The sequence below is a fragment of the Budorcas taxicolor genome, chromosome 16, assembly GCF_023091745.1.
Source record: "Budorcas taxicolor isolate Tak-1 chromosome 16, Takin1.1, whole genome shotgun sequence".
NCBI classification, from domain to species: Eukaryota; Metazoa; Chordata; class Mammalia; order Artiodactyla; family Bovidae; genus Budorcas; species Budorcas taxicolor.
The window spans coordinates 61,322,871-61,345,851 of record NC_068925.1 but is presented as its reverse complement, the minus strand read 5'-3'; the positions used below and the strand labels follow the sequence as shown (position 1 = coordinate 61,345,851).

The following is a 22,981-nucleotide window of genomic DNA, read 5'->3' as shown; positions in this document are numbered from 1 at the left end:
ATCCCTAAGTCATAATGTTAAGGATTACATGAGGTAGTTTAATCCTCAGTGTTAAGAATTACATGAGGTTAGGCATCACATGTGGCACATGATGTGTTTGCAAACATCAAGTTACCTGAAACAAACCAGGAGTCTGAGAGAATGGCAGGAAAGGCCCTTCCTGGGCTTTGAGTATGGTGCCAAAGTTCTGTGTCCTGAGTACTTGATAAATAACTAACTCACTTAATTCTCACAGCCCTATGAGGTAAGCACAGTCATTACCAAGGTTAAACTGAAGTTATCAACAGCTTCCTGTGGTCTCACCAGCGGGAGGTAAGTGGCTGAGCCGCTGAGCAGTTTCTGGCTCCAGGGGAGTGTGTGGAATTACCGCAGCCTGTTGCTCGTTCTGGTCCCGAGGTATGAGGTTCTGACCCAGTATTTATGACATCAGATATGGCTGACCGGTGCTGAAAGGGTCAGCTGTCCCGTGGCTTTGAGACCTAAAGCTGTACAACGTGCCTTTTAAAGTGTGTGTACAGAGTTTAGATCCAGGTATGTTATAGGCTTGGGGGGGCTGCAAGACTGTTCCTGAGATGCTCTAGACTGAGACAGGCGCTTAAGACTGACCCCCCATTTCATTGTGCAGTTAGGCCAAGTTTACTTCTGTCCCATGGATGGTGCAAAACCAAGCTCCTTTCATTCATTTGTGTATTGATTGGGTATCAAATGTGGCTCAGGCTAGGTGCTCCTAACCTTGGGGCAGCTGTTGGAGTAAATTAATGTAATTGTTAAATGGGAGAGAACCAGAAGGGTTTCCCTTTTACTCGCGCTACTGGTGAGAGGGTGGGGAGGACTGTAAATAAAAGGGCCACCTGAGGTGATGACACGAAAGCAAGCCGTGTGTGATTCCAGAAGTGTGGTAGAAGGGGAGAACCAAGGGAAGGCGCAAAACGGTGAGCACCTCCTGTGTATCTAGAGGCACAATGCCCACAATGCCATTCGGTCCTCAAGGACGACTTTAAAGCTGGGAGCACAGGAGTGCTGTTTTCATAAATAAGGGCAAGATGCTGCGGAGGCCTCTTCAGTAAGAGGCAGAAATAGCCTGGCTTAGTTGATGTGGTCCCGCAGCAAACAGAGCTAAGTTGGCAGAGCAGGTGACCCCCCTGTCAGCTCTGGGTGCCAGCACACACCCTGTCTCCACCAGTCCCCATCCGTACCACCTGGCACATGTAATTTTGCTGCGGGAGCATGATTACTAGGGCTCAATAAGAAGGTAAGTAAGCCGAGGGTTTTAGAAAAAAATACAAAATTTTAATCTTTACATATGTTAAGGTCACTAATTTAAGTCTTAAAAATCTGCAGAGCAGAAGAAATCTTCACCTATACTGATTAAAAAAAAAAAAAAACTTCCCCTGTGTCCTTTATTCTGAGCTCTGGCCTGAGCTCACAGATAGAAGCTGCTCAGCCTTCCTCTGGGAATAACAACTTGAAAGCTCACCCACCAGCCTGCAAACATGAGGTCAGCCCCTGCCACTGGTAAGCAGAAGTTAGTCTTCCCCTTCTCTGTCACTGAGCATACTGTAGCCTCAGCCCCAACACCAAGGCCAGGCATCTGCAGGCAGATGCTAATAAATCCTTGGGATGTCTCTCCCGCATGACCTCCCCCAACCAGCTGGCTCACATTTCGGAATGTGGCTCTTTAAGGCACCACGTGATCTTAAGCATTGGCTCTATCTCTGATCTAAGGCCTCCCCTCTACACACCGCTTGTGTGCTCGTGACTGCCGGTTGCTAGCCTGCCCTTCCAACCCCTTATGTCCTGGACAGTGTGCTGCCACGACAGCCCAGGGTCCATTAGAGGAAGGAAGGCAGCTTCGGGAAGTTTTCATCTAGCCCTCAGGCAGGACGTAGCTAATTCTCTGGGAGATAGATTTGCATCCCTGAGATGAGAAGAGCTGTTCCTCCTTGGGGACGTACACCATCATCCTAGCAATTTCATCGAGGGCCTCTTCTGTATACAGGAGGTCCTGGCTCAGGAAAGCGTCGCGTGCGCACAGCCTCACGTGACGGAACTCCAGTGGCAGGAAGGGGATGAAGAGGTCAATCAGGTTTTCCTTCACGAGACGGCTGTGCCCAAAGCCACTGTCTGAAATCAAGAGCAGGGTTACATGAGTTCTGACCTGGGGCTGAGCCCAGCTGGAGTTGAGGTGTTCCCCCACCCTAAGGGCAACTCCGGGAAGGCTGTCTTAAGTCTGTGTCAAGAACTATGCAACTGTGTCTCCCTTCAGGGAGAGAGGGCCGAGAGGAACTAGGCGTGTGAGAGGGAGAGATTGCGTGTGCCTTCCAGGCTATGGTTTCATCTGATGGCAGAAGGCAGAGGTGCAGCGGCCCTGCCTACAACTGGAGGCTGAGCCACTGAGACTCACATAGTGAGACTTTTCTTCTTCAAGGGGTCTGTATGGCCAAGGCCAACTATTCCCTTTCTAAGGAATAGTTTTCAGAAAAGGACTTTCCTCATGCCTACATCAAGCTGACAACAAGAATATTATATGGCGCCTCTGTGGTCCTGAGTACCCTGTCTTGTCTCATGAGCACAACTTCCAGCACGTACACGTTTTTCTCTACCTCCCCTCTCACCAGAGGCTTATGTTCTGCAAGGCTGGCAGTCACTTACCTGTGGCTGCCACAATCTCAGCTTGGAGGCGGGACTCCAAGTGTTCCACCCTGACTTCTTCCCGGGACTGCCCAGCCTTAAGCAGGTTCAGGACCACCTCGTTGATGATATTGCCCCCAAGGTTACTGAAAGAGACAAGTCCTGTTAATAGATTCTGTTGGTGGGTTTTTTAAAAATTGGAGTTGATAAATAATGTTGGGTTAGTTTCAGGTGAAACTAAGTGATTCAAACTAATCACTCTGAATAACAAAGTGATTCAGTTATATATATATATATATACTGTTTTTTTCAGATTGTCCATTTTGGTTATTATAAGATATTGAATATCGACTGCTGTGTTATACTGTAAATCCTTGTTGCTTAACTTTTATTTACACTAGTGTGTATCTGTAAATCCTATACTCCTAATATTTATTCCCTACCTCCTGTTTTCCCTTTGGTAACCACATCTTTGTTTTCTGCATCTATGGATCTGTTTGTTTTGTACATAGAATAATTCTTATAGATTCCACATATAAGTGATAGGATATTTGTCTTTCTCTGACTGACTTCACTTAGTGTGATCTTCTCTAGGTCCATCCTGCAAATGGCAATATTTCTTCATTATGGGTCAGTAATGTGCCATTGTGTGTGTGTGTTCCTCACATCTTAAAACAATCATCTGTTGATGGGCATTTGGGTCATTTCCATATCTTGGCTTTTGTAAAGACTGCTGCTGTGAGCACTGGGGTGTATGTATCTTTTTGAAACAGTTTTCATAATTTCTGGCTATGTGCCTAGGAGTGGGACTGCTGGATCAGATGGTAGCTCTATTTTTAATTTTATAAGGAACCTCCAGACTTTTCCATAGTTGACTGCACCAATTTACATTCCTACCAACAGTATATAGGAAGGTTCGTTTTTTCCATACCCTCTCCTGCATTTGTTATTTGTAGACTTTTTAATGCTAGCCATTCTGACCAATATGAGGTGATATCTCATTGTGGTTTTGATTTGCATGGGATCGCAAAGAGTCGGACACCACTGAGCGACTGGGCTGAACTGAATAATTAGTGATGTTGAGCATCTTTTCATGTGTTTGTGGCCATCTGTATGTCTTTGGAGGAAGGTCAGTTTAGGTATTCTGCCCATTTCGGGGGGCTTCCCAGGAGGCTCAGTGACAAAGAACTCCCCTGGAATGCAGGAGATGCAGATTTGGTCCCTAGGTCTGGAAGATCCCCTGGAGGAGGACTTGGCAACCCGCTCTAGTATTCTTGCCTGGGAAATCCCATGGACAGAGGAGCCTGGTGGGCTACAGTCCATGGGGTCACAAAGAGTTGGACACAACTGAGCATGCACACATGCCAGTTTTCTGCGGGGGGGTAGTTATTGAGTTGTATGAACTGTTCATATATTTTGGAAATTAATTCCTTGTTACATTGTTTACAGATTATTTTCTTCTTTTCTGTAGCAGGTTGTCTTTTCATTTTGTTGATGGGTTCCTTTGCTGTGCAAAAGCTTTTAATTTTGATTAGGTCCCATTTGTTTATTTTTGCTTTTATTTCTTTTGCTTTGGGAGACTGATCCAAGAATATATTGCCACAATTTATGTTGGAAAACGTTTTGCTTATGTTCTCTTCAAGGAGTTTCAATGGTCTCATGTCTTAGATTTCATTATTTTTATATTTGGCTTCCAAATGCACAGTCTGATCACTGGAACCGTTGGTGACTGGAAGAAAGGAGGTTGAGGGGCCTGGGCCTCCCGTCCCCCAGGAAATCTTGTCACAACACAAGTCTGTACAGAAAAGGCACTGTCCTGCTTGGTCATCCATTTTCCCTGCCTTGCTCTCTTTTGACCAACACTGAGACTGTCCTATATGCAGAGTGCACAAAGATGGTAGGATGTCGGTCTTTCCCTTGACTTCTGTAATGGAAGGAGAGGCCCATGTGTATGATTCCAGGGCAGCTGGGGCCTGGGAATAAGACTTCAGAGGGCAGAGGAGGGTTCTGGGCACACACAGACCCCGCAGTGCTCATCAGACGTGAGGCAGGAAGGGCACACGTCCAGGCATGGATGGTCAGAGGGCTTGTGGGGGTCAGGAGCTGCAAGCTGCTTGGAGAGGCGTGTGGAGCAGAGGCATGGAAGGCAGGCTGAGGCTGGCATGACGCCTTTGTCAGCCAGTCACGTGGATTTTAGCTTATAGGCCACAGAGAGCCGTTGAAGGGTACAGGGTAACAAGGTGGTCTGATCGGCTTTACTTTCTAATAAGATTGTTCCCGGGCCCACAGTGGTTGGATTGAAGAGAAAGCTAGTCAGGGAGCTTTGTGCCATAGTGCATGTTTAGAGATGATAAAGGCAATGGAGAAGGGTTTAAAGTTAGTGTAGGAGGCACAACTGAGAGGACCCTGTAACTGATGGACATGAGAAGTAAGACAGAGGAGGTCACCAAAGAGAAACAAGTGTCTGCCTGGAGTGGCCCGCAGCCTGCTCAGCAGAAGTGCGCTTTAAGAGAAGAGTGGAGATGCCAGCTTGGATTTGCACATGGTTGAATGTTGTGCCCTTGAGTGTTGTGTAATTTCACTGGAATTGTGGGTCTAAAACACAGGAAAGAGGAATGAGTTAGAGTGATGAGGGGTAGAGGAAATCTTAGAGAGGAGAAGCTGGGAAGGAGGACGTGAAGCCAGGAGCTGGCGGCAGGTCATGCTCCCCGCTCCTGGCGTCCTCCTGTCTGCTTCACAGTACTCAGGTCCCCTCCCAGGCCTTCTGCTAGCTCCTTACCCAAACCGAGCTCTGCCCTGCTTTCCCCTCCAGCCCAGTACAGTGAGGGAGTATGAGTGACGGAAGCAGGGAGGCAAGGGAAAGAGCAAAGAGCCAATATTTCCATTCTGTCCTCATCAAACTCTTGAGTGGCTGACACTCAGGTACGTTAGCTCATCTGTCTGCTCATTCAGCGTTTGAGTGTGTCCTGGGGGCTGGGTTTGGGACACAGAGGAGGAGCTGGGTGGTTCTCTGCTTGCCTGCCTGCCTCCACGATAGACAAGGAGGACACCTCCTGGGGCAGGCATCCTTTCCTGCCAAGGGATGCAGTCTTCCTTCCTGTAGGGGCCAGTGTGCCCCTTACAGCTCCATTTTACTCCCGAGGCCAGGGGCCCCCAGCTGGAAGGCCTGGCACGGATGAGGGGAATCCCCACCCCTTGTCTCCTGCTCAGCCAGACTTCCTCTGACCTCTGCAGGTAGGAAAGCTGCTTACGTTGACTCTCCTCTACTTCCTGAAGCTGCGGTCCTCCTCTTCCCATAGGAAGGCCTACTGGGCAGGTCATCTTTGTACACGCCAGACCACAACTACATCAGCTGAGGCGAGACCTGCCCATCCTGCATAACTCACGGGAGGTAAAGGCAGGTCTACACGTGCACAGGCTGCAGGGCAGGCATCCAGGGTGAAGGGGAGAGGACCAGGATTCACTCAGCGCCAGGGGCACAGACTCCAGTGCCGTCCCCATTTGCACCCAGAGGGCCACCTGACCTGACGTCTGAGATCGCCACCTCCCTTCTGACTTTTCTCCTCTAGTGCCACAGCCAAGGGTCTCTCTTCTCCCTCCATGTTTCTGGCTTTATCTCACCCACCAGTACATAACCGGGGCCCCTTTTCTATTCCAACCCAAGCCCAACATTATACTTTTTAACAGAGCTTGCCCTCGCAGTGCTTCAGTTCCCTTGCACATCCTCCCAGGTCACCTGTGGACTGGGAGTTCTGAAGGGACGAGGGACGGAAGGCCCCCCTAGTGATGCGCCCTCTGCCCTGGCTCTGGGAGGGGAGAGCCTGTGGTCTTACCAGTCCTAAGACCACAGAGGATGGGACTCAAAGGATTCTCCAGAACCGTGCTCGCTAACCCCAGCCTGGACCGCTAAGTCTTCCCTAAAGAAGAGCCACAAACTCGACTTGAGCATTATCTCCCCAAGCCTTCGTTTCCTAATCTGTAAAAGGACAGACCTGAGGCAGATGATTTAAGAAGCCCTCCTTAGGTCACCTTAGATTCGATGGTCAGTCAACAGACATTTTTCCATGAGTACTTCCTGTGTGCTGGGGTACAAGGCCTTTGATTCCATGAACAGTTTACACTTGTATAGTTCTTCTAATTTTTAAAGCCCTTTCTATCCATTCTTCTCCTGACAACAGCCCAAAGAGAGCAGGTATTAACTCTCTTCACTTTATAGCTTCAGTGGGAGGACTGTGGCTCTGATCTTCAGAGCTCCGTGTGCCCGCCCAGCCCTGTGACACCATTCCCAGAGCCTCTATACTTGGTAGAAATGGGCAAAAGTAGTCAATGGTAGTTTTCTGGTACCCAGCCAGGGGCCCTGATGCCCTCAGGCCCAGAGGCCAGACTGGTTCTGAGGGTTGGGGTGACTGGCTGCACCCACACTCCCCACGACACTCCCTGCTTCAACTGCCGCCTCCTTTCTACATTCAGACACCACCACGTTGCAGGGGGCCAGCAAAGCCACTAGCACTTCCAACAGCACGCTCAGGGTTTGTTTCAGGGTTAAACCGCCAGCCTTACACCAGTGATTTGTTTACATCATCAGTGCTTTCCTTTCAAATGTAAGAGTCCTCACCACATAGGTAAGGTCACTGTAGAAATCAAATCCAGAGACACAGTCATCCCCTGCCCATCACCAGAACACCCGATGGGGTCTAGAGGTGCTGAGCCCCAGGGTCAGTCTGGCTGGCCCTCAGGCTCCAGACAGTCCACCCAGGCCTGTTGGGCACCACGGGCTCTCAGAGGCTGGGCCCACATCAGAGTCAATGGAACTGGAGGCCATGTCCTCGCCTCCTGTCACCACTGTGCGTCCTCCTCCCCAAGGGGCTCAGAGGCTCCTCCAGGGCCAGCAGGGTCTCTGCATCCCCTGCCAGAGTAGGCCCGGTGGGGGGCAGCTTCTCCCCAGACCCTGCCCATGCTCTGCCATCTGTCTGCTCATTAGGACCCTCTGGCCTCGGACAGGGCACAGAGGCCGGGGTAATGGGGGGAAGGGCAGGCGGTGGGTTAGACGAGGGCAGTGCTGGCAGGTCAATGACTAAAATATTACAACATCTGCCTAGAGATAGCAGGGTCACCTGGGTCACATTAGGAAATCCTGCCACCAGTGAGGGTGAGTTTTTCTATGTCGAGAACTGGTGGAAAAGCCAGTGTCTGGGCACCTTGGGCTAAGTTGGGGAAAGGTTGGCCACGGCCATTGCTAGGAGGCAGGAGTGGGCTCAGCCGAGGAGGAGGAAGAAACCAGGCAGCGGAGGGGGAAGAAGCTACGCACAACGGCAAAGGATCCCTGCAACAGGAAAGGGCACCCGAGGCGGCCGGGCTCCAGGCTTCCTTCCATTCTGAAGGAAGAACCTCCTGCAGCAGTGGTTCTGGGTCCCCACCCCTGTCAGGGCTTGGGGGGAGAAGCCTTGGGGATCCAAGATGACTCCTTATCTGACCCTGCATTTTGGAGCCCCCACCTAATTCACAACAGGAAGAGATCCATACTTCCAGGCTGCCTCAAAAGGGGGTAATACACAGCTGAGGAGGAGAGCTAATTCAAAGAATTTACTGTCCTTGCCTCCTAATTCTGAACCACTCAAACCACAGCAGAAAATCTTTCCCTGCTTTCCTCTTAAAATAACCTTGGAGGCTCCTGTGCCCTCCTTCACAATGCACTGCAGATCCTGTCAGCCTTACTTATATCTATTGAAATTATCATATGGTTTTTATCTTTCAATGTTAGTAACAGACCAGTGTTACTTACAGACCAAAATCCCAGCTCACTCCTTCATACTTGCCAAGCCTTGAGGGAAAACCAGACCCCTTAATTCTCTTCACAGTGAAAGTTGCTCAGTTGTGTCTGACTCTTTGTGACCCCATGGACTATACAGTCCATGGAATTCTCCAGGCCAGGATACTGGAGTGGGTAGCTGGCCCTTTCTCCAGGGGATCTTCCCAACCCAGGGATCCCGCACTGCAGGCAGATTCTTTATCAGCTGAGTCACCAGAGGGGTCCCCTAAAGCTGGGGAAAATCCCCAAGTGAACATGTACTGGCCTGCAGGGGGAGGGTGATGGCAGGGAGGAGTGGTTTGACTTCCACTGAATGCAAGATGCTGCTTGTGGCACTGAAATAGAAGCTGTGGTCAAAAATTTCCGCCAAAGCAAAAGCCCAGGGCCAGATGGCTTCATAGGTGAATTCTAGCAAATATTTAGACAAGAGCTAATGCCTATCCTTCTAAAACTCTTCCAAAAAATTGCACAGGAAGGAACACTTTCCAACTCATTCTATGGGGCCACCATCACCCGGATACCAAAACCAAACAAAGACAACACAAAAAAAAGAAAATTACAGGCCAGTATCACTGATAACATATGCAAAAATCCCCATAAAATTCTAGCAAACACAATTCAACACATTCAAAAGATCAAAAACCATGATCAAGTCAGGTGTATCCCAGGGATGCAAGGATTCTTCAATATATACAAGTCAGTGTGATATACTAACACTGAAAGATAAAAACCATATGATAATCTCAATAGATGCAGAACGAGCTTTTGACAAAATTAGATAACCTGTTTATGATAAAAAAAAAAAACTTCAAAAAATGGGCATAGAAAGTACCTCCCTCAACTTAATAAAGACTATATATGATAAACCCACAGCAAACATTATTCTCAATGGTGAGAAACTGAAAGCATTCCCTATAAGCTCAGGGACAAGGGGGCCTACTCTCAGCACTATTATTCAACATAGTTTTGGAAGTTCCTAGCTATGGCAATCAGAGAAGAAAAACAAAAGGAATCCAGATTGGCAAAGAAGTAAAATTCTCATTGTTTGCAGACGACATGTCTTCCCAACCCAGGTCTCCCGCATTGCAGGCAGATGCTTTACCATCTGAGCCACTAGGGAAGCCTGATACTGTACATAGAAAACCCTAAAGATACCATCAGAAAGTTACTAGAGCTAATCAATGATACAAAATCAATACACAGAAATCACTTGCATTCCTATATACTAACAATGAAAAATCAGAGAAACTAAGGAATCAATCCCCTTTACCACTGCAACAAAAAGAATAAAATACCAGGAATAAACCTACCTAAGGAGACAAAACTGTAAGACACTGATGAAAGAAATCAAATGTGACATAAACAGATGGAGAGAGTCCATGTTCTTGGGTTGGAAGAATCAATATTGTGAAAGTGACTATACTACCAAATGTAATCTACAGATTAAATGCAATCCCTATCAAATTACCAATGGCGTTTTTTACAGAACTAGAACAAAAAATCTCACAATTCATATGTTCCAATAGGCCAATGAAACAAGATAGAAAGCCCAAACCCATGCACCTATGGATACCTTCTTTTTACAAAGGAGGCAAGAATATACAATGGGGCAAAGATAGTCTCTTCAATAAGTGCTTCTGGGAAAACTGGACAGCTGTGCATAAAAGAAAGTAGAACATTGCCTAACACCATACGCAAAGATAAACTCAAAGTGGATTAAAGATCTAAATGTAAGATCAGAAACACTAGGACATAAATCACAGCAAGATCTATGACCTACCTCCTAGAGTAATGGAAATAAACAAGTGGGACCGAATTAAACTTAAAAGCTTTTGTGCAGCAAAGGAAACTATAAACAAGGTGAAAAGACAACCCTCAGAATGTGAGAAAATAATAGCAAATGAAACAACTGACAAAGGATTAATTTCCAAAATATACAAGTAGCTCATACAACTCAATGCCAGAAAAACAAACAACCCAATCAAAAAGTTGGCAAAAGACCTAAACAGACATTTCTCCAAAGAAGATATACAGATGGCTAACAAACACATGAAAAGATGTTCAACATCACTCATTATCAGAGAAATGCAAATCAAAACCACAGTGAGGTACCATCTCATGCTGGTCAGAATAGCTGCTATCCAAAAGTCTACAAAAAATAAATGCTGGAGAGGGTGTGGAGAAAAGGGAACCAACCCTCTTAAACTGTTGGTAGAAATGCAAACTAGTACAGCCACTAGGGAGAACAGTGTGGAGATGCCTTAAAGAAATAGAATTAAAATCATCATAGAACCCAGCAATCCCACTACTAGGCTTATACCCGGAGGAAACCAAAATTGAAAAAGACATGTACCCCAATGTTCACTGCAGCTCTATTTACAACTAGGACATGGAAGCACCTTAGATGTCCATCGACAGATAAAGGGATAAAGAAATGTGGAACATATATACAATGGGATATTCAGTTCAGTTGCTCAGTCGTGTCCGACTCTTTGTGACCCCATGAATCGCAGCATGCCAGACCTCCCTGTCCATCACCAACTCCTGGAGTTATTACTCGTTCATAAAAAGAACACATTTGAGTCAGTCCTAATGAGGTGGATGAACATAAAGCCTATTATAAAGAGTGGAGTAAGTCAGAAAAACAAATATATACTAATGCATATATACGGAATCTAGAGAGAGGGTGCTGATGAACCTATCTGAAGAGCAGCAATGGAGACAGAGAACAGACGTATGGACGTGGCTGGCAGGGGAGGAAGGAGAGGGTAGGATGTACGGAGAGGGTAACATGGAAACATACATTACCATATCTAAAATAGATTACCAATGGGAATTTACTGTATGACTGAGGGAACTCAAACCAGGGCTTGGTAACAACGTAGAGGGGTGGGATGGGGAGGGAGGTGAAGGGATGTTCAAGTGGGAGGGGACATGGGTCAACCTATGGCTGATTCATGTTGATGTTTGGTAAAAACCAACATAATACTGTAAAGCAATCATCCTTCAATTAAAAATAATTGTTAAAAAAGAAGCTGCTTGTGATGCATTCAAGTTGGGCCAAAAGGGACCCAAACTTGACTGCTACTAGAACTTGGGGAGGACTTTCTGTTGGAGCTGCCATAAAAAGATACAGCTGGACACTTGATTTCAAAATTCACTTTCTGCAAAGCCATTTCCAGAACCTGTGGCACACAGTAGAGCAAAACAGGAAATGGAGTGCAGTGTTTATAAAGTGATCAGTCTTACATTGTAAGGTTGCAAATCTCAACACAGGAGCTGGAAAGCTTTTCATCGACATTATACCCTGAATTCCAGGCCAGTGACTTCCTCTCATGATCAGTGAAGAAACAGACTTTCCAAGGCTGGAGAAAGAATTGGCCATGTTGGACTTCATGGGCAACTATCCTCCAACTGTTTATACTTTGGGAATTTTTAAGGGTAGTTTGTACTTAAATTTCAACTCATATGCTGACTTGAAAACTTAACACCCTTCTAAGAGTCCCTTGGACAGCAAGGAGATCCAACCAGTCCATCCTAAAGGAGATCAGTCCTGGGTGTTCATTGGAAGGACTGAAGCTGAAACTCCAATACTTTGGCCACCTCATGCGAAGAGTTGACTCATTGGAAAAGACCCTGATGCTGGGAGGGATTGGAGGCAAGAGGAGAAGGGGACGACAGAGGATGCATCACCAACTCGATGGACATGAATTTGGGTAAACTCTGGGAGTTGGTGATGGACAGGGTGGCCTGGTGTGCTGCAATTCATGGGGTCACAAAGTCGGACACGACTGAGCAACTGAACTGAAGAGGGGACTCCCAGCACGTGAACTACGTTTCCAACTATATTAGAGCTTTAGCAATCAAAGCAGTATGGTACTGGCATATAAACAGACACATAGATAAATGGAATAGAGTGGAGAGCCTAGAAATAAACCCATGCATATATGATTAATTTACAAAAGAGGAGCTAAGAATATGCAGTCTCTTCAATAAATTTATTAGGAAACCACATGCAAAAGAATGAAATTGGACCACTGTCTTATACCATACACAAAAATTAACTCAAAATGGATTAAAGATGGAGATAAGATGGTAGAGTAGAAGGACATGAGCTCACTTATGACAACTAATTGCTGAACAACCATTGATGAAAAATGCTGGAACCTACCAAAAAAGGTATCCTACATCCAAAGATGAAGAAGGCACAATGAGATGGTCCGAGGAGCAAAACTGTGATAAAATCAAATCTCATACTGGCTGAATGGGTGATCCACAAATTGGAAAATAATTATATCACTGAAGTTCTCCCACAGGAAAGTTCTGAGCCTCAGGTCAGGCTCCCTAGCCCGGGGACAAGGAGACACGAGATAATCTGTCTTTGATTCCAGTGGCATTTGGGCACAGGAATTGGCAACCCACTCCAGTATTCTTGCCTGGAAAATTCCATGGATGGAGGAGCCTGGTAGGCTACAGTGCATGGGGTCGCAAAGAGTCGGACTCGACTGAGCGACTTCAATGTTAAATGTTAATGAGGGAAACAGAAGCTGGGTCTTATCCCTCTGGTGGGCAGGGCCATGTCAAAGTGTCAAGGTGTTTAGCAGGTAGCTCTATGCTCAGGAAGACTTTAGGAAGTCTGTCTGCTGATGGGTGGGGCAGTGTTCCCACCCTATCAGCCTGAGATGTCCCAGCATTGGAGCCTACAGCCAGTTGGGTGGAGCCAGGTCTTGGTGAGAAAATGGCAGCTTCCAGCAGGGCTCACACCAATGAATACTCCCCAGAACTACCACTGCAATGGTGTTTGTCCCTGCAATGAGCCCCAGCCACCCTCCGCCTCTGCAGGAGGCCCTCCAATATCAGCTGATAGGCCTTGCCCAGGCTTTTATGAAGTCCCTGCTTTTTTCCTTGGGTCCCGGTGCACATGAAACCTTGTGTGTGACCTCCAAGAGTAGGGCACAAGCCTCAAACCTACACAAGCCTATTAGCCTCATCCACCAGGGGGCAGACAGCAGAAGCAAGAATTACAGCCCTGCAGTCTGTGGATGGAAACTGCAATCACAGAAAGTTAGGCAAGATGAGATGACAGAGGAATGTGTCCCAGATGAAGAAACGTGATTAAAACCCCTGAACAACAACTAAGTGACGTGAAGAGAGGCAGCCTATCTGAAAAAGAATTCAGAGGAATGACAGTAAGGATAATCCAAGAAAAAGAATCACTAGAAACAGCATGGGGTCACAGACCTAGAAGACACGTGACATGCTTAGCAAAGCCCTGGAAGAAGTAAAGAACAAACAGCACTTGCTCAGCGCTCCAGTGGCTGGGAATTCACTGCCAATAGAGGGAACATAGGCTTGATCCCTGGACCAGGAAGATCCCACTTGCCACAGCTACTGAAGCCCATGCATCTAGAGCCCTTGCTATGCAACAGGAGAAGCCACTGCAGTGAGCAGCCTGTGCACTGCAATGAAGAGTCGCCCCTGCTCACTGCAACTAAAGAAAGCCTGTGCACAGCTACAAAGACCTAGTGCAGCTTAAGAAAAATGAATAAAAGTTTAAAAAAGGATAAACAAACTGATGAACAATACAATTACTGAAATAAAAATACACTAGAAGGAATCAATAGCAGAATAACTGAGGGAGAAGAACACATAAGTGAGCTGTAAGACGGGATGGTGGAAATCACTGCCATCAAACATAAGAAAAAAGAATGAAAAGAGGACAGTCTAAGAGACCTCTGGGACAATATTAAATGCAGCAACATTCGCATTATAGGGGACCCAGAAGGATAACAGGAAGAGAAAGGACCTGAGAAAATATTTGGAGAGAGAATATTAATAGCTGAAAGCTTCTCTAAGAGAGGAAAGGAAACAGTCACCCAATTCCAGGAAGTGCAGAGTCCCAGGCAGGATAAACCCAAGGAGGAACATGCTGAGAAACACAATAATCAAACAGACAAAAATTAAAGACGATGAAAAATACAAAAAGCAACAAGAGAAAAGTAACAACATACAAGGAAATTCCCATAAGGTTATCAGCTCATTTCTCAGCAGAAATTCTGCAGGCCAGAAGGGAGTGAAACAATATATTTAAAGTATGAAAGGGAAGAACCTACAACCAAGAATACTCTACCCAACAAGCCGCTCATTCAAATTCAATGGAGAAATCGAAAGCTTTACGGACAAGCAAAAGCTAAGAATTCAGTCCACCAGACTAGCTTTGCAACTAATACTAAAGGAACTTCTCTAGCAGAAAAGAAAAGGTGACAACCAGAAACAAGAAAATTACAAATGGAAAAAGCTCATTGGTAAAGGCAAACATGCAATAAAGGTAGGAAATCACCCACACACAAATATATGATACCAAAACCATCAATCATGGGAAGAGGTGAGTACAAATGCAGGATATTGGAAATGCATATAAAAGCTAAAAGACCAGGAACACTTAAAACACTCTTGTTTGTAAATATACCAAAACCTCATAGTAACCACAAACTGAAAATCTACAATAGATACACAGGGAAGGAAAAAGAAATCCAAGCACAACACTAAAGTTAGTCACCAAATCACAAGAGAAGAGAACAAAAGAAGAAAGGAAGAAAAAAAGACCTACAAAACAAAACCAAAACAATTAACAAAATCTAAGAACATATATATCAATAACCAAATTAAACGTGAATGGATTAAATGCTTCAACCGAGAGACAGACTGAATACAGAACAAGACTCATATATATGCTGTCTACAAGAGACACATTCACATCTGGGGAAGCATACAGACTGAAAATGAGGGTATAGAAAAAGGTATACCATGCAAATGTAAATCAAAAGAAAGCTGGAGTAGTAATACTCATATCAGACAAAATAGACTTTAAAGACTGTTACAAGAGCAAAGAAAGGTACTATGTAAAGATGAATGATAGATCTAGGAAGATCATAACTATAAACATACATGCACCCAAATTCCTAAAATGGTTCTATGAAGACCTACAAGACCTTCTAGAACTAACACCCTAAAAAGATGACTTTTTCATTATAGGGGACTGGAATGCAAAAGCAGGAAGTCAAGAAACACCTGGAGTAACAGGCAAATTTGGCCTTGGAGGACAGAATGAAGCAGGGCAGAGGCTAATAGAGTTTTGCCAAGAGAATGCATTGGTCATAGCAAACACCTTCTTCCCACAACACAAGAGAAGACTCTACACATGGACATTACCAGATGGTCAATATCAAATCAGACTGATTATATTCTTTGCAGCCAAAGATGGAGAAGCTCTATACAGTCAACAAAAACAAGACCAGGAGCTGACTGTGGCTCAGATCATGAACTCCTTATTGCCAAATTCAGACTTAAATTGAAGAAAGTAGGGAAAACCACTAGAACATTCAGGTATGACCTAAATCAAATCCATTATGATTATACAGTGGAAGTGAGAAATAGATTTAAGGGACTAGATCTGACAGTAATCCCAGAAATAACACATACCTAAATGTCCATTGACAGAAGAATGGATAAAGAAGACTGATACGTGTATATGATGGAATATTACTCATCCATTACATAATGAAATAATGCCATTTGCAGCAACTTGGGTGGATCTGGAGATTAGTCAGATGAAGACAAATATCATATGATATTGCTTATATGTGGAATTAAAAAATGATACAAATAAACTTATTACAAAACAGAAACAGACTCACAGACTTAGAAAACAAACTAAAGGTTACTAAAGGGGAAAGGTGGGGGGGGGCAGAATAAATTAGATGTTTGAGATTTACATGTACACACTACTATATTTAAAATAGATAACCAACAAGGACTTACTGTATAACACAGGGTACTATGCTCAATACTCTGTAATAGCCTAAATGGGAAAAGAATTTGACAAAGGATATATGTATAACTGAATTACTTTGCTGAACACCTGAAACTAACACAACATTGTTAATCAATTATACTCCAATATAAAATAAAATGAAGAAAAAAATGGATTAAAGACTTGAACTTAAGACCTGAAACCATAAAACTCCTAGAAGAAAGCATCCGTGGTAATTTCCTTGACAGTGGTTTTGGCAATTATGTTTTTGGATTTCACACTAAAAGCAAAGGCAACAAAAACAAAAATAAACAAGTGGATTACATCAAACCAAAAGCTTCTGCATAGCAAAGGAAACCATCAACAAAACAAAAAGGAAACCTACCAAATGGGAGAAAATACTTGCAAATCATATACCTGATAAGGGGTTAGTATTCAAAATCTATAAAGACCTCATGCAACTTAGCAGCAAAAAATAATCTAATGAAAATATGAACAAAGCTCTGAATAGACATCTTCCCAAAGAAGACATACAGGTGGTCAACAGAGACATGAAAAGGTACTCAACATCAGTGATCACGAGGGAAATGCAAATCAAAACTACAATGAGATACCACCTCATACGTGGGAGAATGCCTATCATCAAAGAGATCAGAAATAACCAGTGTTGGTAAGGCTGTGGAGAAAAGGGAACCTCTGTGTATCACTGGTGGGAGTGTAAACTGGTGCAGCCACTATGCAAAACAGTACAGAAGTTCCTCAAGAAATTAAAACTAGGAACTAGGACTACCACATGATCCAGCAATTCTACTTCTAGATATTTATCTGAAGAGAATGAAAATACTCAAGGAGATATTTGTACCCCCATGTTCACTGTAGCATTATTTACAATGGCCAAGATAAGAAATGAAGTGTGTCTATCAATAGATGAATGGAAAAGGAAAAAAAAATGCATATATAATGGAATATTATTCAGCCATTAAAAAGAAGGAAATCTTGCTCTTTGCAACAACATGGGTGGATCCTGAAGGTATTATGCTGCGTGAAATAGGTCAGAAAGACAGAAAACATAAGATGAATACTGTACAAACTTCAACTAGTAACTCATGGGGATGTAATGTACAGCATGGTGGCTTTAGTAAATAATACTGCATTGCATATTTGGAAGGTGCTGAGAAGAGTACACCTTGAAAGTTCTCATCACAGGATCAAAAAGGCTTTATAACTATGTATGGTGACCTGGCATGCTGCAATTCACGGGGTCGCAGAGTCAGACATGACTGAGCGACTGAACTGAACCGATGGTGACAGATGTTAACTAAACTTATTGTGATCAGCTCACAATATAAACAAATAGCAAATCAATTATACACCTGAAACTAATATGTCAATCATGCCTCAATTTAAAAAAACCACTTAATGTCCATCTAAGAGGGGACTCCCAGTATCGCTCCCTCAGGAGGCCATGTACTAACTGGGGAGTCTAAGGGAGCCTCCCGATCCTGAGAACCAGGGAGGAGGCCAGATAAGGGATGGCTGGGTCTTCCCCAGGCTGTCCCGGGAGTTGGTTGGCCTGTGCTGGTGGTGGGGGTGGGGTCAGAGTCCTTCAGAAGTGTTTGGTCGAATCAGGGCAGGAGACCTAAGGCTCCCCACCCTTGCTGCCACCCAAGCAGCTGGGCTTCTGTTTTCTCTCCTGGAGTTTGTGTTGGTTTCCTTTGCGGAAAAGGGTAGGCAGCCTAGGAGAGCATGAACCCCACCCCACCCCCCTCAGCTCCCAAGCTTGGCACACACACTGCCCGGACAGGGTTCTTCCTCCCCTCACCCAGTCCTTCTGACTTCTGTTTCTCAGGCCTTACCTGAGAAAAAGAAAGATGGTTCTCTTGGACTCGGCTCTGCGGTTGCTGGGGGCCTGGCGTTCCAGGTGTGGCCTGAGGGCCTCCAGCAGTCCTGGGTGCAGCTTCTCAGCCTCGTCTAGAATGAACAGGGTCTGGCGACAGTGCTCCTGCGTCTTCCTGATCTTGTCCGTCAGCTCCTCCTGCACAGAATACGGGGAGCTGCTGGGAAGCAGTGGGAGGCACCTCCCGACCCTGAGGGCCCTAGTGAGGTTTTCCCAGGGTGTCTACAGTGGATCACCTGGAGCTGGTTTCCACCACAGAACCACCAATCTAAACCTCTGGGGATGGAGCTAGGCCATCCTCCTTTAACAAGCCTCCCAGGTGATTCTCCTGCACCCTGAGATTGAAAAGCCAACTAGTGGAGCCAGCCTGGGAAAGGGCCTTGGCAAATGGCCCCAGCCCTGCTTCCCCCCTCCAGGATGAGGTTCCATCCCAGAACTGCTGACTCACCCCCACCATGGGTAGCAGTCAGGCTGTCACACAGGGATGACAGGTAGAGACAGGCTCAGGTGCTCAGAGGCAGCCCTGTCTTGAACTCCCAGGAGCAGAGCACCCACCAGCTTCTTCCCTGAGATCTCAGCCCAGCCTGGTGCCCAAGAGACCCAACTCAAAACTGGGATTCCCCACCCCAGGCAGGATAGTAAGTCCTGGACTGAAACGATGCTGCTCTGCAGAGTTCCCCAGGAGAACAGGGCCAGCTCCTACCCCAGGGGGAGGTGTTTTTTTTAAAAAATTAATTAATTTTTCATTGAAGGATAATTGATTTACAGTATTGTGTTGGTTTCTACCAAACATGAATTAGCCAGAGGTTTACCCACGTCCCCGCCCACTTGAACATCCCTCCCACCTCCCTCCCCAAGGGAGAGGTGTTAGAGCAGAGCCCAGAATCTCCATCTATCTCTAGCCTTCCTGGTTTTTGACTTCAGCCCCATCTCCCCAGTGTGTGGGTGTGAGAGTGTAAACGTGTCAATTTCCACAGTGGGGAGGCTGAGAGTCACAGGTGTTTTACTGCAAAGCCAGCTAGCTCTTTCTTGGGGGTCCTGACCCGCAGCCTGCCCTGCCAGGCCACACTGAAACTGCCATGGCAATCTGTCCTCAAAGTTATGTAATCTTCCCAGGTCAACACACTCCAAATACTGAAACTGAAAGCCAAAGCCAGACACAGTCACCTCTGGCAGGCTGCAGGGGGGTTTGGTCATTGCATGGCTAACATGTCTGAATGAACAAAACCCAATATAGCAGAGCAGCAGAAACTCTTTGTATGTGATGAGTCCACCTGTGGCACGAAATGAGTACTTTTGGGAAGCCGTGGAAAAACCACTTATGAGAAGCCTCTTTAAAAAAAAATTGTGGAACATGCAACTTTCTGTCCAATATAAATTATAAAGACATTAAAGAGCACAGGGGAACAGCTTGAAGGAAGTACACCATGTGGGGTGATTACGATAAAGCTTTTGCTTGCTTTGTTTCACACTTCCTGAGGCACTTCCACTCCAGTTTACAAATTGAACATATGGATTCTCTGGTTAAGCTCAGGCCCTCTTGGGCCTCACCTGTTGAGTAGCTGTCTCTGAGGGTAACAGCATCATCCCTCCTGCCCTGCTGTCCTCCAACCCCCACACCCAGGGCTGGCTTCAGCCTCTCTCCCAGCACCCAGGCCTGTGTCTCGGCTGCCCAGGCCTCCGTCGGGCCCAAGCCCTCACCCAAGCTCCTCAGCACGGCCGGCCTCACCTCGTACAGGTCCACATTCTTGGGGTGAGGGAAGTGCAACGTGGAGATGAACACCTTGACACAGTCGCTCCTCAGCCCGTCCTGGTACAGGTTTTCTGCCAGCATCCGCGCCACGAAGTTCTTGCCTGTGCCAGACCAGCCGTGGAACGACAGAGCCAGGGCCTTGTCCGGCCGGGGCCTCTCTAAGTAGCCCCTCACCGCCGTCAGGACCAGCTCCTGGGCCAGGTGCTGGCCGTGCAGGCGCACGCGCAGGTCCGCCTCGAGGCCTAGGGATGGGGAAGAGGCCACGCTGAGCAGGGGCACACAGATGCATCCCCCCCAGGCTTGGGGATGGCTGAGAGTGAGCACCACTGACCATCTCTGAGGTGGGAGCCATCCTGTCTGGGGACTTCACGACAGGAAGCCACTGGGCAGACCTTGCAGTAAAAGAGATTCAGTGCTATTTTCTGAAGAGTTTGAGAAATCCACATTGATTTCACCCTTTCTGAAGGTTCTGAAGACACCCCCCTAGTAGGGTTGCAGAGTCCTGTCTGGAGGAGGAACCCAGCCCCCCACTACCATGAAGTTGCTCCTGCCTGGAAGTTTCAGGACCCCCTAAATATTTTATGGAGACCCCCTTATTTTATTCATTTCAATTCAATTCAGCCAACACCTACTGAAGCAGCTAATGTGGCCAAAGCCCTCTGCCAAGGCCTTTCTTTCAGCCATGAGGGTGCAGGGTATGGGAGGCATGGTGGAGACAGGGAGGGTCTCTACCATGCTGCCAGCTATGGGCAGACTGAGGTTGGGGCCCTATGCCTTGGCATTCTCCTGAATTGCCCGCCCCCCTCCCAAGATTCCTGGCCCTGAGGGCCACGTGAGGTCTAACCTGTGAAGTTGTTGATGATCCTGCAGTCCCCTCTGTCGCAGCAGTCCCAGAAGCTGCAGGACCACGTGCTCAAGATATCCAGGTACTGCTGGCCCAGCAGAGCAAAGCTCCAGCCTGGAAAAGGAGGAGCTGTGAGACAGGAATGGAGCCCAGGCTGGGCTGAACACTGCCTCCTTTCAAACCACTGGAGTGGTTCTTCCGTCCTCTCTCCAGAACCACTCCCCACCGCTCTGCCCTGGGCCTTCCTCTCACTGCACCTGGGAATGGGCTCAGGTGGGCATCTCTAGTATGAGGAAGTAGATGGCCTTGCTATAGATGCAGCTCTAGTTGCAGCAAAAGCTCAACTTACTCAACAATAAATCTTATTTTGTGCCAAAGTGTAAGTTACCCAGGCCCTGCCTGCAAGGAGTTTGCGGTCTCCGAGGGAGACTAACAGTAACGTGATTGCCATGCTTCCTACTTGCTCTGGACTGCAGAATCATCTGATCACGGCCAACCCCAAGTGTCTCAATTCTTTTGCTGCTGTTCAATCGCTAAGTTGTAACCCCATGGACAGTAGCCAGCCAGGCTCCATTCTTCTATCAGATGTCAATTTGAATATACTGAGCACTGGCAAAACCAAAACAAAAACCATTCACTGGAATTCAGAATTTTTGATTTAGGGACTTCCCTGGTAGTCCAGTGGTTAAGACTCTGTACTTCCAATGCAGGAAGCATAGGTTGGATCCCTGGTTGGGGAACTAAGATCCCTCATGTCTGGAGGCCCTGCTCTCCTCTCCACCCCCCAAAAAAGAACTTTTAATTTAAATGAAAGATGTTTCTAGCACTACTGCAGGATCATCACTACAGAACCTAGAGTTAACGACATCCACTGCTAGGAGTCTGAGACCACCAGGGCCAGGACATTGATTTGACGACCCTGCCTCACAATTTATCAGTGACAGAGAATAAATCAGAACTCAGGTCTGGGGGACTCATAGCCCAGCTTCGGCTTCAGAACTCAGGTCTGGGGGACTGGTAGCCCAGCTTCAGCTTCTGTAAGCAGTTGAGGAGGACGACAAGGTACCTGGGGGGAGTGCCCAACTGGGGATTTTCCTCAAAGTCATCAAGAATGTGGGCAAGAGCAGCTCCTTGGAATAATGGCAGGGCAGGTTCGGAGACAGCAGGGAAGTGTAAGCCGTGTCTGGAGGAGCCAGGAACGGGCGGGGAGTGCAGCCAGGACCGTTTGTCTGCATAAGGACGCAGCGCCAGCGGAAGTGATGAGGGTTCCTGGTTCCGAAGAGGCTGCCCTGCTCTTAGCTCGGCCGAAAGGCTGGTGATCGCGACGGCCCGGGACAGGCGCGAGGCTCTGAACGCCGCGGCCGGATCCCAGCGGGCCTCGCGCATCCCTCCCGCCCGCTCCCGCCCTCCTGAGCCCGAGGGTCTTACCCGGGGGCCGCGCCGACGCCTCCTCATCCTTCCCACAGCCCTCAGGCCACACGCGGCAGCTGAAGAGAGCCCAGTAGCGTCTGGAGAGCGCGCCGGCGGCCCGCAGTCGTTCCCGCAGGCCCTGGAAGGCCAGCCAAGCCCCGGCCGAGCCTGCCTCCTCGGTTCCCTCCCTCGGCCTTGCCTGGCCGCCGTGTCCCCACGCACTCGGGGGCGGCAGCAGCAGCGACAGAAGCAGGAGCCAGAGCAGACGCTCTGTGCCCGCAAGCATGACCAGGCCGGCAGCAGGTCCCTCCACCGCTGGGCCTTCCCGGCCCTTTCAGGGTCCCGGCCTGAGGGCGGGCGCCCGTACTTCCGAGGCCCGGATTGGCCGGGGATTGGCGTTGCCATGGGAACTGCAGGCGGGCCGAGCTCGTCTCCCAGGTGACCCAGGGAAGAGACCGGTTCCGCCCGGAACCGAAACCGAGTGGTTCTTGAGACTGCAAGCCGAGGCCACTTGCAGGCGCCGCCCAGCCGACTGGGGCCTCGCTGCCAGGCAGCAGTCTATTCTGGGTGATCGTGGTTGCAAAGGAGTTGAAGTCAGGCCTTGAAATGGCCACTGTCAATCACCCAGTTACTTTCGTTCGGCTCCGGTGGCCCGCCTGAGGGCTACGAAATACGGGCTCCCACTGGTGCCCTGTCCTGTGTCTGCAGATCAACTTCCTGCCAACCTGTTAAATGAAACCGGGCAACCGTCTCACCGGGAGCTTGAGTTAGCCAGGGGAAGTCAGCCCTGGGCCTGGCTTCGCTACAGAGGGAAATGAAACAGA

The 22,981-nt window shown here is 47.4% G+C and overlaps 1 protein-coding gene across 1 annotated transcript; it reads right to left on the bottom strand.

The window, feature by feature from the left end:
* Nucleotides 1-1,317: 1,317 nt before the first annotated feature.
* TOR3A (torsin family 3 member A) lies at nucleotides 1,318-22,479 on the bottom strand. Its single transcript, XM_052654233.1, has 6 exons — nucleotides 22,176-22,479; nucleotides 20,748-20,861; nucleotides 19,880-20,145; nucleotides 18,110-18,288; nucleotides 2,653-2,777; nucleotides 1,318-2,124 (listed from the first exon to the last, which is right to left on the bottom strand). Exons 1-6 carry the CDS (start codon nucleotides 22,441-22,443, stop codon nucleotides 1,868-1,870), a joined length of 1,209 nt encoding a protein of 402 aa, XP_052510193.1. The 5' UTR covers nucleotides 22,444-22,479; the 3' UTR covers nucleotides 1,318-1,867.
* Nucleotides 22,480-22,981: the final 502 nt, after the last annotated feature.

What these genes read in the sequence shown, in the direction of transcription:
- TOR3A (XM_052654233.1), bottom strand. Translation starts at nt 22,443, where the DNA reads ATGCTTGCGGGCACAGAGCGTCTGCTCTGGCTCCTGCTTCTGTCGCTG. An exon ending in GATCATCAACAACTTCACAG is followed by an intron (nt 20,146 to 20,747) that starts GTTAGACCTCAC and finishes CCCCATCCCTAG; the next exon opens with GCCTCGAGGCGGACCTGCGC. An exon ending in ACCATCTTTCTTTTTCTCAG is followed by an intron (nt 2,778 to 18,109) that starts GTAAGGCCTGAG and finishes TGTCTCTTTCAG; the next exon opens with TAACCTTGGGGGCAATATCA.